This window comes from Lichenostomus cassidix, chromosome 1 (assembly GCF_008360975.1).
Source record: "Lichenostomus cassidix isolate B80296 chromosome 1, HeHo_3.0, whole genome shotgun sequence".
NCBI lineage: Eukaryota > Metazoa > Chordata > Aves > Passeriformes > Meliphagidae > Lichenostomus > Lichenostomus cassidix.
In genome coordinates this window covers 30,211,438-30,230,454 of record NC_139479.1, presented here as the reverse complement: position 1 = coordinate 30,230,454, position 19,017 = coordinate 30,211,438, and the positions used below count along the sequence as shown (strand labels likewise).

Below are 19,017 nucleotides of genomic sequence, written 5' to 3'. Positions count from 1 at the left end.
ACCTTGCCAGAGACAGAGGACACCTGTGAATTTCATGAGGCCCAACAAGGCCAGTCACATGGTCCTGCACCTATGTTTGTCCAAGCCCCAGTATCAGTACAGATGAGGGATGTACTGATTAAGAGGAGCCCTGCTGGGAAGGACCTGGGGGTGCTGGTGGATGAGAGGCTGGACATGAGCCAGCAATGTGCCCTTGCAGCCCAGAAAGCCAAAAAGCACAACCAGTTGGTTGAGGGAGGTGATTGTCCCCTCCACTCTGTTGTGAGACCCCACCTGGAGTGCTGTGTCCAGCTCTGAGGTTCCCAGCACAGGAAAGACATGGACTTGTTGGAGCAGGTCAGATGAAGATGGTCAGAGGCAGGCTGAGACAGCTGGGGTTGTTCAGCCTGGGGAAGAGCAGGTTCTGGGGAGATCTTACTGTGACCTTTCTGTACAGAAAGGGGGTTTCGAAGAAAGATGGAGAAAGACTTTTCCTAGGGCCTGTAGTGACAGGACAAGGGGCAACAGTTTTCAACTGAAAGAGAGTAAATTTAGCTTAATATAAGGAAGAAATTTTTTATTGTGCATGTGGTGAGACACAGGAACAGGCTGCCCAGAGAAGCTGTGGATAACCTGTTATCCCTGGAAGTGTTCAAAGCCAGATTGGATGAGGCTTTGAGCAACCTGATCTAGTGGAAGGTGTCCCTGCCCATGGCAGTGGGGTTGGAACTAGATGATCTTCAAGGTCCCTTCCAACCCAAACCCTTCTATGATTCTATGATAAATCTAAACTGCAAATGAAAATATGTTTTTTTTTTAAAATGAGATATATTCCAAAATGGAAGTGAGAAAAAGAATAAGAAGAGCGTATCTTTTAGTAAATGTTATCTATGTCTAGCTTGTTCCTGCAGGAAATGTTTTCTTTCATGTCTGTTGACAGGGTGAGAATTCCATATGTAAGAATGTCAAGTGGTGGAGAAAAGGATAACTAGTACTAAGAAGGGACTTGTTAGTATTGACTGAATAACATGAACGACGTTAGAAACATTTTGTTGATTTGACTGGTGTTCAGTCCTTGGTGAAGTGCTTCACTGAGGTGGTAATGTGTCAGAACAGAGATAGAAGTTTGACCTGGGGATATTGGCTAACAGCGGTGTGATTTGGGAAGGGCACTCACTGAATACTGAGTTCCCAATGTATCTCTGACTTCCTGCTTTGGTTACTGGTAATGTGCATCAAATTTGATACCTATTTTGTCATGAGAGACTTTTTAAAGAAATGTTTTGTTAAGCAACTAGCTGTCTCTGCAATGCACCATTCTAAAAGAAAATTTCCATTGATTTGAAGTTATATGAAGCTGGATTGGGAATAACAAATTATTTGAATGCTTCTGAGGCTGTTTTGAGGAACACACTTTGTACAAATCTCTTTTGCAGAAATACAAAGTGGCTGAAAGATGTAAAAAGATTTGAAATTCTTAGGATAGCCATGCAGAACTTCGTTAATCTATGCTGTTTGTCCCATTATGTGTTGTTGTGATTTTTGCTCTCTGCCAGGATCAAAGTCATAGATTCTCTGGGAATGGCAATTTCACCTAGGCTGTGACTCCCCTCAGCACTAAGCATAAGTTTTATACACTCTGGTGCTTACACCAAGAGCTTACACGGTATTTAAGGATTTTGAGGGTCTTGTAGCTCTGGACTCAGGGGTGAAATTCATCCAGTGTACTTAGCAGTTTTTTCCATAGCTCTTCAACAGCACTTTCCTTCTGAGGATACAAAGTGATTTGCAAACATTAATTAATTCTAATAAAGCCCTATGAGGCAGATAAATGTTAAGTATCCCTGTGTTGGTACATATGAGAAACATGAGACCTGAGTGCCTTATCATTCATACTGTTCACTGTATTTGCTCCCAAAAACGACTAAGTGCTGTGGGACAGAGGAAATCCCCCTTTTCTCTGAATTCTGTTGTTTTCCTTGGACCCTCTGGAATTCTTTGAGGGCAGCAGGGATGAGGTTGGGCTTCAAGCAGCAGTGTGTGAGATTCAAGCTACGTGGATTACAAAAGTGAAGGAGCCTTGGTGTATTTGCTGCTGGTTTTGGGGCTGTATCTACTGGGGGGCAAAAGCCATGCCCTTCATGCAGCCTGTGGGTTACTTGCTCTGTGTTTCAGCATCCCATTTAAAAGGTAGCTTGGGCTGCCAAAGTAGGAAACATCCCCGAAAGTCAGGCATACTTGTGGGCTACCAAGAGCAATAAGACCAGACAGCAAGCTGAGACAGAGAAATTACTTGAAGAAGTAGCCCCAGCTGGATCCCGCCTGTCTCACTGAGGAAAAGCATCATCTCTTGAAAGACCAATGGAGGCTCTAAATCTTGCTGGTTTTCTTTTATGTAGCTTTAGTCAGGTTAGGACAAACAGAACCTAAAGTGACTTTCCCAGTTTGTTAATTAACCTTGAGAGCAATTTACAGCATGGTGACCAGTGATGCTGGAAATGGAGTCTCAGCCTTATTGAGGGCAAACAGCAGCTTTGTGAGAGACAGTAGAGTAGCTAAATTTTCATGCTAACAATATTGGCTGAGAGACATTGTTCCACATTTTTTGAGACAGACTAGACATAAGATCATCCAAATGCTTTTCTGAATGCACTCTGACAAATTTATCTATGGTTACATGCCTTCCCAGCCCTTGGTGAACAGCACATAACCTAATGTAACAATTATAATTGTGGTACCGATCAGACCAACCAGGCATTTTTAAGACATGAAAACTAGACTAATCCTTTAGTTTCAAACACAGTGAGGTCAAATATGTGATGTAGATGATAACAAAAACATACCAAAATGAGAGGCATGTTAGGCCTGCGCCAGTCAAACTTCTGTTGTTACCTTAACAAGTCCATATCCTTCAGGCATTATTTGTATTTCTATTGTGCCAGGAGATTTTATTTAGTTTGAGGATTGTCCCTGAATGAGGAAGGGAAATGTTGCCATCGTTGTGAACAAGAAACATTTCTTTCTGACATATTAAGCATTAAGAGGATTATGTAAAGACAAGGCATATTGCAGAAGGAGACGTTCTTAATATAGCTTTTACCATGAACCCATGGCCTGCCAAAAATTTAGGAAAGTTAAAAAACCTATTGCTTTGACAATCTTTTCATTTAAAAAAAATCTTCTGGTAAAAAGATTAAGGAATTAATCCAGTGTTATTTACATAAAATTCAAACTTTCCTGCTTAAAATCATGAATCATTTAATGTCTCATCTGTGGGATATCTGAGGCAGATGCCATTAATCCAAGTCATTTCACAAATTTCAGTTTCATTTGGATTAAAACCTTCAACTAAGTAAGTGAATAGCATGTACTGCACATGCGTTAAGGCTGGTGACTACTAAAGTCTCTTGGCTAGATAAACTAAGTACAGATTAGCCAGGTCTAAGTGTATGTCCTCATCTGGGGAAGAAAAGATATCCTGACATTTCAGATTTGAATCAGGACCATGAAAAATGGTTGAACATTTGTATTACAAAAGAGATACTATGGCACAGTCTCAAAGGTGCATTTCATATAAATTAATTAGCTACACAAATTATTTTGACAATAACTACTGCACTTCTGAGGTGATATGGCTGTTCAGTGATGAGTACTTGATGATCAATGGTAGGCACTAGTAATATTCTTCATGCTGAGTGACTTTTATTACTATTTAGATTACAGTATATACATGTGTGTGTTTGTATCTACACTTAGGGCTTGATCCTCTTAACCCCCTTTACCTAAGGTCTTCTGTTCACTATAATCTCTTCCTTTGGAGCTCTGTGATATTTGGACAAAACAAATAGACAAACAAGGGGTTTGGGTATCCTGCCACGTGATAGGAAGGACTATGCCTGGTTTTTGACACACTTGAATCTGTGCATATGCTTTGTTCCTACCTGACACTCATGCCACCATGCAAGACTATACAGGATTAAGGCCAAGGGGTCTGTATGATCTAGCTGTCTGTGAGGATCCTACAGGCTGTTCTGTATTTGTCACGTCCACCGGCAATACACAGTTCCTTTGAATACATTCCCATTGCTATGTCAACTTCTACTGATTCAGAAGCCTCTGTTTGTAAGCAAATCTCTCTCTCCAGGCATAATCCTTCTGGATTTGTACAGAATGACATCTTACTTTTCCAATACTGAACCTGAACATTGCTATGGCTAAAGAAGCCTGCATGTTCCTGGACTTTTACAGCAGATTAAAATAAGTCAGTGTCTTTCATGGAACCCCAAAGAACCCCAGTCTCCTCTGGTCCCATCCAGAACACACAGAGCATCTTTGACTTGCAGTGCGATATGCCTAAGACTATTCAGGTTCCTGAAGTGGTGCATATGCTTAACTGGACCAGACCTAAAGTCACATGCACTTTTCCAGACCAGGCCCTAAGAAGATGAAATTAGGTATTTGTAAGTATTTGCTGTCACCATGCCCCATTCAGTCATCCAGTCAGCAACAACCCTATACAGCAAATAGCCTGCACAAACGAGTATTCTAAATAACCTCACCAAAATAGTGCAGCTGCAGGAAACCCTAGGGAGAGAAGGCCTAACCCTCTAATCCATTCATCCTGTTGGACCACCAGAAATTAAGGCTCAGTGTGCTCAACAGACAACACAGATGATGCCAGCACAAAAACTAAAAACCAGTAATATTTCCATGGAAGCAATACGTATTTTAGCTGAAATAATTGAATATAAGAACAATGTACAGGAAGGGAAAATCATCTACAAGAGATGCTTAGTACTTAGAAACGTTACAACACAACAGCATTAATTCTTGCATTTCTTTGAAGTTTCTTGACATATTATATCCATACAAAGAGTTCATCATGATTAAGAAAAATATCCCAATCTTAGTAAAATAAACATGCTTCAAAATTCCATACTTGAAACTCAAATGCGACGTGTGCAATAAAACTAAACTCCATTTAAGGCAAGTAATATATGTTACTTCTAAAATTTCTCAACATTAAGCATCAGAAAGGGCTCCCAAACCCCCAAACTTATCTGAAGATAAACATCATAGGCACCATCAAAGAAAACAGAAGCTAATCTAGCTGGAGTTTCACTTTCCTGATCTGAGGTGAAATCCCGCAGTACCTGCGTATGGCATTGAAGCAGCTGACAGAATCCATTGCTACTAGTCTAGCAAATCCTGACAGACTTCCACAGCCAGAGATCAGGCAAGTGATAAACAGAAAGGCACCGATCAAGTTCTCCATGATACTTGTGACAAAACAAATTGTGTTCCTTCTGGGGTGGGTGACAGCCAGGGCTAAGAGTGACGGCAGGACTCAGAGGTCATGTATTTTGTCATTTAAAGGCAAGTATGTGTTCTCTCCTAAAGCCAGCCACATTGAAACTCTCAAGTCCATGCTAAGGGGTGACAACAGCCACAGGGATTCTCTTGGGGGGAAGTATCTGAGCACCGATGGGCACATAAATACTGGCCCAGGATGGCTTGGGGCTGAGCACTTCCTTGGTAGCTGCTTCAGCGAACACAGTGAATGCTCTGAGTCCGAGCAATAGCTGGAGTTATGGTGAGCAGCCTTGGCTAAAAACCACAGCTACCTGGGGGTCAGTGTGCTCACAAGCCCACTCTTTACCACAGGGTACATGGAGTCTGTGCTACCAAAGACATTTGACTGAGAAATTGTGCCACACTGTTTGGGTATCTTTTCTTCAAAATGTAGCATTTCAAAAATGGGGGAGAAAAGAAGAACAGCAAGGACCAATAATCAACCATTTGTATCAGTGGCTACTTCTACTTGTATCTTCTATTGCAAGTGTCTTTTGTACTCACATTTTCTTAATATGTAAGCAAATTAGATTAGAAAGTAACAGTAAAAGGGTTCAACTAATGACTCGGACAAGAACAGTCCATTGAAAGTCACTGGAGCTGCTGATTTGAATGAAGGCAGCAAATCTGATTGCAAAAAAAAAAAAATATTGCCAATCCAGAAAAAAACCCCAAACCTAAATATGTGAAAACCACTGAAAATGAACAAAAATGCACTAAGTACAAGCACAGTTAATATGAACTGGCCTTGACCTCATCTGACCCAAATTAAACTCCAATTATTGTGGGATTAATTCTTCTGGCATGAAAAACACAGCCTGTCAACAGGAACTGAAAACATCCCATAAATCAAGAAACGTTAAAGCCTAGTTGAGGATTATGCATGAAGAGTGAGAGGATTATGATAGGAAACAGTTCTTAGCCTGATGAGCAGCAAACTCAGCTTCCCAGATAAAGGAAATTGCATGTAATGCTCCCATACAGGCTGGAAGAAAATGTTGCAAGCTTCTGCTAGATGAAAAAGATATGAAAGTCAAAATCTGCAGGATGAAGCCTTCCCATGCAAAGCCAACAACTGTTATAAATATCTGGCTCTGTGTGTGCAGCTGAAATTAACACATTTTCTTTCCTAAGTGGATCACTGTTTGCCATATTTTTTCCTTATCTATTTACTGTCAGTAACAGAATGCAATTTTCCACCATCTCTTTTAAGTTCTTGCTATCAGCATATCTGTTTTCAGGCCTTCCTTTTGCTTGATACTTTAGGTTGCACTGTTGGTGAGTAGCTGAACAAGAGGTAAAATTATTTTAAAAGACAAGAGATAAAGACATGCATGCAATTTGTTGAAACTTATTGCACATGAAGGAATGCTGTCCTTCTCTGCCTTAACACAACTCCTACACAACTCCTCTCGTGCTCCAGTGGAGAAGTAACAGGGAGACAGCACATTAATATGGAACCTTCTGTGACGTATCCATGCTCGCAGTAAAAATTCTTCATGCCAGTGATTTGCCCTCATTCATTCCAGTTCAGGAAAGCCCTTGTGTATGTGCTTAAGCTCTGCTGAAGTCATCAGGATTTCAGTACAAGCTTAAAGTTAAGAATCTATTGTGAGCTTTCCTGAATAGGGATCTGTGCTTATTGCACTTGGTTCAATCAACCCATAAAATTTTGGTTTCTGAATTTTTCAGTACAAGAATAGAAAGGGTATGTTTGTGCATTAAGATCGGTTCTTTACAGTATTTCTAGTGCATGAAAATGTTTGGAGAGTGACACAGAACAATTCATTCTGAAGAGACATCATTGTATATTGTACCTCTGCACTCATACATGTCTACACTCAGAAAAATTTTGCTCAATATTGAAGAAATATTCACCTTTGTTTGGATCAATGCTGTAGCTGACTATTTCTGTAGCACAGTGTCCAGAATAACTGAATTATCCATGAAAGGGATACTGTCCATGTGAATGGCACACAGTCATTATGACAAGTGAGCGCTATTCCGCACCCAGTGAAGTCCTTGTTGAGTGTACTGAACTAAATGCTCCATACTGCTGTGCAAGGTGACAGGTCCCATCAATGCATCCAAGTCGTTAAAAAAATCTGCAGGGGAAAAAAAGATTCAGCATCAGAAGAGTGAATCTTTATTTGCTACTTGTCACCCTTTAATAGATTTTATTCTCTTGCAAATTGAGTCAGGCTGAACATTCCAGGGGAATGAAAGTTTAGTGCTGGTGAGATTAATTTTAAAGCCCCATGGTTCGTGATGTTACAGGCTGATGCACAACAATTTTCTTTTTAAAGAATAAAGCAGTGAGTTCTTCAGCTTTGCTTTTCATTAATTTCCATTGAGTCTTGATAAAGCAAACAGACTCTGGGCAAGATTTATTCTAAGATTGAGGACAAGTAAATAAAAAAGCCTACACACAGGTGTCCAGTGATACAGTTGTGATATGCTAGATATTTAAGCTACCACGACAGAGAAATAGAGGTCTGTACAACATGGCCAACCCTGTCTGAAGAGTAATTTGGCTAACTAGCCAGTCAGGACCTAGAATCACAGAATGGTTTTGGTTGGGAGGGACCTTAAAGATCAGCCAGTTCCAAGCTCTGTGCCAAGGATAGGGACAATTCAGTTGTCTACTCAGAGGCATGCAGTGCCCATTTGAGATGCTCTCAGGGAGTTGATACAGCCCGGACTGGCAGATCTAACACGGAATGTGCAGGCGACTTCTGGAGTGGCAGTGTAGGTAAGGATACCTCAGTGAATTGTATCCCTGTTTCCCTTTCAGGGTGAACTGAACAGCACTCTGAACTGATGTTTGCATTGAACAAAGCTCCATCAACTGCAGTGGGAGATGAATCCCCCAACTCATCTACATGCCTACACTTAAGTGCCCTCGTTTGGACTCAGATCTTGCCCATGTCTCTGCCTTAAATGCATAAATTAGCCTGAAAACCAAGGAATACTTTACCATAAAGTCAGATGCTGAGGCATTTGCTCATGGAAACCAGTTCACCTGAGAGAAGTTTGCTGCAGGCATCTTATTCCAATCTGTGTCTGCTGTGGATGGGGGTAGTGCTAGGGTCTGTTCATTCCTTCTGCAGGAAGAAGGTGTGCTCCTGCTTTTTGACTGTGGTCTAGCTAAACACATCCCATGCAGCTCCATGACTTTAGAGCAGGAAGCTGTCTTACCTCCCACAAACCTTCCTCTCCAGAATGACGCAGATGGCAGTAAGTGCTACTCACAGCCATGTCTGTGACCTGTCTGTCACAAGTCCTGGCTCAACTCTTCTGAGCAAGATGGCTATCAAAATTGCCTTTTTGGGCTGTTTTGGAACAAACTAGGAACAGACTGAAGGAAAAAACCACCTCTGCAGTCCTATGTTGCAGACAGATTTTGTATCAAAATAGTTATTTTCCTGATTCTAATCATGTGACAGTCTTCTAGAATAGTCTATTGCCTTGCCTCACTCACCTCTGTTTTCCTTGGCCAGGTTGTCAGCCATCTCCCAGTAGTCATAGCTGTGCAGGATGCTGTTGGTGATGCTGACGTGGTTGGCGGCCATCTGATGAATGCGCTGTGGGATGCTGATGATAGGAGATGGGGAAGGAGCCCCTGTGCTCCCCTGGGATCCTACAGAACTGACTGGAGAAGGGCTAGGGGACATAGGTGATGGAGTTCCTGTGCTCCTGGAAACCGATGTTAATACAGTTATTTAAAAGGTATTGGGATTAAAAATACAAGAGTATCAGAACATACCACAGGTAAAAATATGTGATTTCTGACTGCCAATCTGATATAAGTTTTTGTGCAACTTACTTTCCACTGGCACCCCAAGGAGATGGGTTCTGGGCAGCTTTTGATGAATTCTGGAAAGAAAAAAATAATTCACAATGCATATAATTTATATAAGAGTACAAAATGAAAACATTAAAGAGCATAAAAGTACAGAAATGTAAAGAATGTGATGCAATTGCATCTCATGATGCAATAAACTCAGTCAGCCTAGTTTGATGTTATGATGAAGCAGTGCTGCAGAACAGACTTGAATCATAGTCTATTAAACACCCTGGGATCTGGGCTAATTAGGAAAACATGAAGTGAAATGGAAACTTTTCACAGAAAACCTGGGAATTCAGAAAAAAAGTTCTGCAAGAACCCTTTGTAAAGTTTAGGCTGGAATTTCTTGTGATGAAGAAAATCAGAAAGATTTCCTCCCACTCTTCTACCCCCAGTGACAAATGTCATTCCCCTAGGACCTGCAAGACTGCGCAAATCTGCTCCGTCTGGCATCCACAGGGATCTGGATCTGAGGATCTGCAGCTCAGGTGGGTGTTTTAACCACCAGGCTCAAAAATCTCCCTCAAGATTGCTCCTCGTGGAGCTATTCCACTTGGTCTGAACATGGCAGCATTCACAAGGTCAGAAAGACTGGCTCACACAGACTGGTGGTTTTCCTAGCTGAAAGATTCCCCAGAAATCCCCAGAAGGGGCCATTAGATCATTTAGTGTGGTTTTTTTTATACCTGGAGTCATTAAGACTCTCACTGGTACACTGTGCTTAGGCTAAAGAATTTCATTGCTTAAAGAGAGACTACCTTATTGCAAGCACTGTATTTACAGAGCAGGAGAAATTTGGGTGTCAACAGTAAGGGAGACTGGATAGCTAAAATGATTCTAGTAGTTAAAACTCCAGGAGCTGGAGGGAATTCAGTGGTTGGCTCCTGCCCATTTGACCTGTGGAAAACTCCTCCCCTCTCCCAAGTGACTGATTTAGCCCCAGGCCTTAGAGAAAGAAGTCTACAAAACCAAGCTTTTCTAGTCTACCCCATCCACATCCAGCAATGACCCAACTGATTCTTCAGAGGAAAGTAACCTCCTTGTGCTCTCTGCTGAAGCCATACCTGCAGATAATTGTGTGCTGGAGAACAACCCTCTTGGCATCCATGTGAGACCAGACAAAAGTCCTGCAGCTTGAGAGCTAATAATGGATACTGTTTTAAATGCAAGGCTTCAGGTGGTGTAAACTGCAGGAACTGCAAGCAGTACCAGCAGTACAAAAACTCTTGGTCTCTCATGGCTTAGGAGGAAAAAATGGTAAACAAGGGGCTTCAGATGTTCCTGGATTTCAAGGCCAGGATAATCCTGCAGTGCACACAATCTGCAATGCCTGTTTTCCACCAATCATGGAACTTCTAAAAGAAGCCAAATTACTTGTGAAATTTATCTTATTTCTTTTAAAAAGGATAGCTAGCCACACAGAAATTCTTAGGCACTATTTATCCCCCTTTTTCTCCTGTGTCCTGTTCTATGTTTAGCAGGCCTCACAGTTAGGAAAACAAATGCTGTTTCACAGTTTCAAGACTGAATCTTCCTAGATTCAAGGCTAGCTTTTGGATTTTGTTGGTCCAAAACCAGCAAAAACACATGTCATCTGCAAATTATCAGCTCTGTTTCCATGTACACAATGATCTCTTCACCCATTCAGCACTAAACTGGACACATCTCCCGAGCCTCTCTTCAAAAATGTTTCTCCGTTTTGATGTGTCTTCTGAACTGCCTCTTGGGTTTCCACATCTTTTATGTGCACCCCAACACTGGCTGTGTTTTAACAGTGATCATACCAGCGTGGTGTGTACCCTGGCATTCTTCCTGCATTTTGACACTGGGTCTTTTACACCCCAGGTATGTGATATGAAAAATAAGCTTTGGAGTGTCCCACAAGGGGTTCTTCCATCAGAGGGGTTTCTTTTCTTTTTATTTCTTTTTTTTTTTCTTTTTGGATGGGAAAAGCTAAGGTGTGAAAAGGAAAGAAAGGAAAGATTCTAATTTACCATTCTAAATAGAACCAACCTGGGAATCCCCAGCATTTGATCCTCCTACAGAATAGATGATTTTATTTTTTTTCCCTTTTCTTTTCTGATCTCTCTCAGAACTACTTGTTTTCATCTTTCTAGTGTAATAGAAACTGAGGACCTATTATTTATTTACAGACTTGGAAGCAGGAAAATTTGCAAATTGGAGTCAAGGATACTTCCATTGTAAATGTAACCAACCTCTGCCTCACTGTACAACTTTCCACATACCTTTTTTCTCATGTTTTAGGTATGTTGCTTTGGCTTCCTCTCAGTTCTTCACCAGAAAGGTGGGAGTAAGGATTCTAAAGAGTGTAATGTTATACACTCTTTAGAGGGACCATCTCTTATCCCACTTTCCTTACTGCAACCCATTCTCCTAGTTTTTTTGTGCTCTCATAAGTGCCTGGCCCCACATATATGTGCCTTCTTTTTAATTCTCTGCCACATTAATTTTTTTAATAATGGAAATAAAACACTTAAAGAAGATTTAAATAATATTTTTTCTTTTCTAAAAGAGAAGTTTAATTTTCCCCGCAAATGTGTGAAAAAGTTTAAATTCTTTCTCTGATTGATAATATATGTGGAAGTTCTTAATGCAGTCAACATTTCATGTCACTTGGTTTTTAAAGCTTTTAGATACCCAAAATGAAAGGAGTGGAGAATTGGCTTCTTTTCCACTGAAAATTATAGCAAATGGATTTTTTTCCCATTTTTGCTTTCAAAGGTGAGAATACTTTCTAATGTGAAGCTATGCTACCAGTGTATCAGCAGGAGCTCTGCAAAAAACCAAACTCTTCTTGGCTACAGTAGAGTGTAAGTCCATTTTATGTTTGCTGTGAAACAGTCTCTGTCTGCAAGCAGGAAACATATTACATGGTTGAGAGTCTGACCATCCTGTTCTTAATACAGCTATTCTCTGAACTGGTCAAGAAAAATAAAGTACTGCAATAGGCATATATCTCTTTCCCCTGAAATCAAGTAATTGTTAGAGAAACATAACATGTTGAATTATATATTGCTAAATTTTTGAAGCAATTACATTGACTTCAATTTTCATTTGACAATAACGGATCTGTCCATTCCCTTCCCTGTCTTCATGTGTTCAGAATCTGGTCATGAGCATTCGTGCTTGTATTTGAATTTTTTTTATTAACAAAATGTCAAAGGATGGATGTTTTTCATTTCAAGGTTCTTTTGTCTGCAAAAAAACCCCAATAGATGAGCCCTGTGTTCAAAGAGAAATGGCTGTTCAGGTCCCCCAAAGCAGTTTGTTTTGCAACACTTGTATGTTCTTTTTCTCTCTTTTTTTCTCTTCTTTTTTTTTTTTTTTAAATTAGAAAGAAAAAGGCTAATTTTTGTGTTTGTACATCAAATCCTGGATGGATTGACTGCTAGGTGAGCTTCACCTGAAAGATTTTGTGCTTGAGATACTTTCCAGAGAAATGCTGCCAGTCAAAGAACATATATTAAAATACTTTGAGAGACTTCCAGACATTTTCAAAGGAAGCAGTTCTTGGACTTGCCACAGAGTGAAAACCGGAAGCAGCAGCAGGTGAAGCAAAGCAGGAAGGGGAAGCCAACAATGCCATGTCAAGTACGTGGCAGGTGGTCTGTGTGCCCTCCAGTGCTTCCGTACAAGTCCTGCTGAGCTCAGTGTGGGCTGTTTGACAGTTCCCCAGGTAAGAAGATGTCCCACTGCACTGTCCTACCTACTGATGCTGCTAAGTGGAAGCCTTGCATCTGAGGACTGATCTACATCGAAGTCTTCAATTCACGGGTAATCCAGTGGGAAGTGTAACCCCAAAGTGGATTCTTAGAGCAAAATCTGCAAAACGTATTCATAACAGAGCTAGATGGCACTAGACAATCAACCAAGAATAATCTGAAAATACCTGTTTGTTAGTACAACAAATTTACCATCCTTTGTGAAGGGACACAGTGTGTATTTTTCAAAGAGGGACCTTTGTGAAGATAACAGAGTTAACTAGAGCTCAGATGTTGCCATGGGAGTCTACAGTAAAATTCCACTGACTTCACAGGGGAAAAACTAATCCCAGCACAGCCACTGTTCTAGTAAGATGCTGTATCTCCTGTAAAGACACATTGATCTAAAAACATGCCATAAATAATGCACCTTGAAATACTCAATAAGCGCTTTTGAATACTTGACCGCGTGGTCTCTCTTGAGGCGGAACATCCTCCAGTACAGAAGGGCCAGGCAGCGGTAACTGGAATATATGGGAGAGCAGAAAGTAAAGGGTGAGTCCTACACAGAAATCCCACTGAATTATCTTAAATTCTCAAAATAACACAGAGTGGAAGGCTGACAACACCTTGCTTACAGTTTTTATCACCATTTGTTGGCAGTACTTCTCACTTTGCCAGGGCAGGTCATGCTGACAAATGCTACCAGCAAGGTACTAAACAATCTATACTCAGAAGAGTCTGGGCTTCTGGGCCTTGATTCTGGCTTGAAGTCTGCACACTCGACCAAAAGCCTCTCCCATGAAAAGAGACATCCTGGAACCCAACATACACATACATATGTGTATATATGTTTTTTTTTGCAAATGCATAGAAAGCTTTTTTGAGATATCTTATCCTGGGACTTTATTGCAATAGCCTGGAGCCTGGATAATGACCTTGAGTTTGAGTGGATGCATTCTGTATACACCTAGTGATCTCTTCCAGGCAGCTGGAGATGGCTGGGATACAGAAAAACCTTGGACTTGGCACAGATAGTGGACAAACTCCTCTGTGGGAAACCAGAGTTTGTGTTGGAGCCTGGAGGCTATTCCCAGGCCACTTGCCTGATTTGGTCCCCAGAGGAAACCAGCAGTGGGCTGTAAAAGTCAACATGCTGTACTGGACCTGTCTGCCTCTGTGCTCCCCGTTAGTCTGCAGAGTGCCACACACCTTTAAAGCTACATAATCATATGAGAGTAACGGCAATTGACTATAATTATGTATCACAATAAGTCAGTACTCAAGACACATATACTCTTTTCTTCACTGGTGGCTTTAAGTGTACAAGTCTATTTTCTGAATTGAGAATCACTACCACCTCTTCCCAGCAAGAGTTGTGATTGAAAAAGTGTGAAAAGTGGGGCAAGTATGAAAGTGCCCCATGGTAACACCACTTCTGAAGCAAAAACCCTGAACATTTTCCTGTTCCTTTGGCAGCAGAGGCATTGTTTTTAAAAGCAGTATTTAGTCTTGGAGCCAATCCGGAGCACCAGAAGGTGCCTTGAGTTTGGAAGTGCAGAGCGTTCCCCATCTCCCCGCGCCCCACACCTCAGCGAACGCCTCGAATTAGCCAATTGTCCCTGAAAAGAAGCAATCCCAGGCAGGGCTGCTGCGGCTGCCTGCCTGCTGTGGGGAGCTGCGGCGGTGAAATGCCGCCCGCGGCCGCTGGAGGACAGTGTCTGCCCAGGAGAAGCGGCGCCGGCAGCGGGCGGCTGGCAGCGAGCCCGGCGAGCGCCGGGAGCAGCCGCGGGATGCGGCGGCCGCGCAGCCAGCACCATCACTCTCCCTCTGTCACCTTCACAGGTACAGCACATATGCAAATGGTGTCAGCTCATCTGCTGGCTGGCAGACGGTGAGTTAAGATTGCCATTCATCGCCCAGAGAAGGCTCCGTCTGCTTTCCCTCGCGCTGACCTTTCTCCTGCTGGAACAGATGCAGCGGGTCCCTGAATTTGGAATGTGGTTCCGCACGCACCGAAGAGCTCCGGCAGTTCTCAGCGAGCCTTTGTAATATGGCTTTATATGTTCTTTTTAAACCGTTCTTTAGTCATTTTCCCACCTAAGCATTTTTAAAGCAATCACCATTAATGCATTCTGTGGGCCTCCCGATGGCACAGAAAACCAGTGACAGAAAGGGCATTTAAAAAAAAATTGCATCTCTGAATATTTTGTTCCTTTTTATACAAACGATTAATTAGGGCTCCCTATTTATGGAGGCTAAAGATGCATTTAATTTGGATTTTTAACAGATGGTTAATAGATGTTAAAAACACACTTGCTGATTGTAAATGTCCACTTACTGAGACTCAGTAACCATGTAATAGGTATTTTATGTATTAACTACATAGATATTAAATTAAAATTTGATTTTAATAACATTCTAGTATTTTACTAGCAATCAGCAACCATTCTATAGAATCTAAGGTGCTTACATATATATCTAGAAATCTCAATTTAGTAGATAATCCAAGAGGCTTAATTATCCCCATCACCATATTGCCCTTCATATAATATAAATATAATTTATGATTATTGAGCCTAAAATGTCAGCCACAAAAGAACTTACCGAGCTGTTGGTACAAAAGTACATCACTCATAAAAACAACAAACCATCAGGCATTTAAAAATTAATTACACTGACGTACCATAGCCAACCTGTCACAGTCAATAAATAAGTATGAATTGCTTATTTACAGAGATGGAATGCAGACTTGGTACAAGGGCTGGACCTTCCCAGAGCAGAAAGTATTCTCTTAATTTCAATAGAGAATATAATTCTATCTGGCTGCATCCAGCATCTGATTTTCAAGAACTGGCTCACTGCAGAAAAGAAGCCTTTTGAGGAAAGCTTGATCTACTAACCATAATGCTGCCAGCTGTTTGTCTTCTGGTGTGGCATTGGGGCCTGAGTGGGTTTTTAGTCTCACTGCATACCTTAAGCAAGAAAAAAAAAAGCGAATGTGAGTTAACTGAGACAGCTTTATATTACTGATCAGAGAGCTACGCTGGCCAGTGTTGTTTGATCTGCCCCTTTATACATATTGGCTCAAGTTACCAGACATACATGTGTTTTTCCTGGTTGTGTTTCAGAGCTATTTTGTCATTAGCAGTGCATCCCTGCACTCTTTAAACAGCTGTGAACTCCCTTGATCATCCATCAGTCCAGAGGGGAGCCTAGCTGGCGAGGTGACACTGTCCTACCAAAATAACCTCTGCTGCTGCGGAGACCCAGTTACAGAGTTCATGCAGAAAGGGTTTTGGAGCATTTGAAGGCAGACAGCCTGCCTGGAAGCTGGTGCTGACCTCACCCTGCCAGTTCTGAGTGTGTCTATCCAGATTTGCTCCTCCGAGCACAGCACGGCAGAGGGGGAACATGTGGCTCAGAGCTATTTTTGCTCACATGACATTACATTCAAATTCTATAAATATTAAAGATCCACAGAGGTAGCACTGCTGTTTCAAGAGTGTATGTGCTATGCAATCACAAATTGGTTTCTGGAAATCTCAGCTTCCAGCTGAATACCTGAACAACAGACAAGGTTAGAACAACACACAGCACTTCTGGGCTCACTTCCAGAAAAATACCTGTTCCCCATAATTAGCTGCTTGTGATTTTTTCTTACCTTTGCTATCAAATTTTAATTCTGATATCTGTGCAAAGATTCAGTATCAACATTTTGTTTCTACAGGCATACCTAGCAAACTGCTTATTTTTCTGAGTTGCAGCGAGATCAACAGCAATTCATGCTACAACACCGCCACAGCTACACATATTATTGAAAGCTATGGATCTACAAGCAAAATTAATTTCCATAGTTAGGACCATATATTTACTACCATGAGAGAAGACAGGGCAGACAAAGAAAGAGCTTTCTGCCTTTTGGAAAAAAAAAAAGGGACAAATTACAGAGATGGAAAAAAAGGAAGGAAAAAATTGCAGAGATGGAATGTACTATTCTCTTACAGAAAAAAAGTATTTGATTTTGTTCAATAACCTTCCAGTTAGAAAGCTGGCTTCAATCCACTGAAATGCATGAGAAGACAGCCCTAAGTGGAATAAAATGCCAGTGGAATTATTAACATGCGAGAAAATCTTCACATCAACACTAAGTCCAAAAGAATGCTTTTGTTTTAGAAGCTCTGATTCTTTATGAATATGATTAAAAATGAGAATGTGTTACTTCCTATGAACTTAATGGTGACAAGAATTGCATGGCTGACTGTCCTGAGGAATGATACCATGGTCACTGTCACTGCAAATTTCTCCACCAGTGTGTCTGGGGTCACTCTCTTGCAGAGACCCTCAGCTGCTGCAATGATTTTGACCTTTGTTTTCTCTACCAATGACAGTGCCAATAATTTTAGTACCAACTATAATGAAGAAAAGGACTTAGGCGACGTATTTTCTTTAGAGGGACTGTGGATAGAATTGAGTTCTAGACTGCCCTGTTTGGAGAGCCATGAAGGTGACTAAAGGTAGGGGTAGCTTTAGGGTGAGCTGTGCTGCTGACTCCACTGGCTACATTAGGAGCACACACCTCAAATGGACTCTGAGTGCCCATTTTTCTATCACTGTTCACATCTTCTTTCAGGTAATCTTTAAACAGCAATCTTAAACATGTTGCAACATTTTTCAAGCTACCACTGCATGAGAATGTTTTGTTATTATGGAATACTGGTTTTCTCCATTGAGTAATTCAGGACTTAAATCATAAAACTCTTGTACTATTTTGCAACTCAAGTAATAAGAAAATCTTCAGGGTTTTTGTACATGCTTTTGTTTCTTTCATTATTTTTTCATTCTTTGCAGTTTCTTAATTTCCAAAGAAATTACAGATAATATATATACATTACATATGACTAACCAGGCACTTGTAAGGAGTTCACTGCTATCCTTTTACTGCATGTACAAAACTATGTGATAATACAGGTGAGCATGTTTGCACAGAGTAACCCTTGAGATCATCTTCTCCCTTTCCTACCTGATGAGTTCAACTGTTTCTGAATACATGGTATAAGGGGATTTAGATTCCATTGGGCCTTGTTCCATTGCATTTCCACACTCAATAAACGATAGTGCTGCTTCTGCATAATTCAGTGCCTTTCCGAACTTCTCCACCTACAGACAAAAAATAAGGACACAGAAATATAGTGTCATCATCAAGATGTGGTTACATTTGATGGGATTTTCTCAACATATATTGTAAACTTGACACAAGTTGATATATCTTCAGATTCACAATTTTTCCTGTGAGAAAGCTAAAACCCATCAAACCCTGTGCATCAGTGAAAATCGTAAGATACAGAAAGTAGAGCAGAAAAAGGCTCTAAGATATTATTTGTTCCATACTCTTGTGTCCAAAGAAGAATTGGCTCTGCCTTGGACATTCCCAACAATGTTTGTAAAAGCTCTTCTAGCACTGGAAATTCCACAAACTCATGCTACGTTTTGTTCCAGCTTTCATTAAAAAGGGTTTCATACATCTTTACAAATGCAGTTTTTTATCACTCAACAAAGGAAGGCAATGAATATTGTGAACTCAGAGAAGAGAATTAAATACTTTAATTACTAACTCTTATACAAAGGCTCATCTCTGGTCTCCTGTTTTCTTTATCTTTACCATTTTCAGTATTGTTCTCCTCATCAGGAATTTGCTTTCTATATCCTCCTTCTCTTTCAGGGACTACTCTGCTCCCTCACCATCTTCTTTCATCCTCCTTCCTTTTGCCATTTTTTCACCAATTTTTGGTACTTCTTTGACTCTGTGTGTGTATTTGTGCACTTAATGCATATACATGCATGTCCTCAGTAACAGTGTATATACAAATATGCATATAATGTTCATATGTGTACACTTACATGCCACTCACTTATCTGCCCTCAGATTTTCATTTTTCATGTGAAGAGAGAGACGAATCATACTAATACCTCTCTGTCCTGACTTCTCTCTCCTTCAGTCAGAACTCCTGCGGTACATAAAGCCCATTAATGGACTGGATGCATTTGGTTGAAATCTGATGCACACAGTGAAAGGTTAATGGACCTTATTCTTTTCCAAGGGATAAAGATTTTAAA

At 40.9% G+C, this 19,017-nt stretch overlaps 1 protein-coding gene across 1 annotated transcript in view; it reads right to left on the bottom strand.

Annotated features, from left to right (window-relative positions):
• Positions 1-1,083: 1,083 nt before the first annotated feature.
• Positions 1,084-19,017, bottom strand: part of AFF3 (ALF transcription elongation factor 3) — a 320,158-nt gene continuing 302,224 nt past the window's right edge. The window contains exons 16-21 of the mRNA XM_085054866.1: positions 17,924-18,060; positions 15,804-15,875; positions 13,331-13,424; positions 9,158-9,207; positions 8,813-9,027; positions 1,084-7,436 (exon numbers count right to left, since the gene is read on the bottom strand). Coding sequence (XP_084910992.1) covers positions 7,315-7,436; positions 8,813-9,027; positions 9,158-9,207; positions 13,331-13,424; positions 15,804-15,875; positions 17,924-18,060 — 690 coding nt within the window. The 3' untranslated portion in view covers positions 1,084-7,314. The remainder of the gene's footprint in view (positions 7,437-8,812; positions 9,028-9,157; positions 9,208-13,330; positions 13,425-15,803; positions 15,876-17,923; positions 18,061-19,017) is intronic.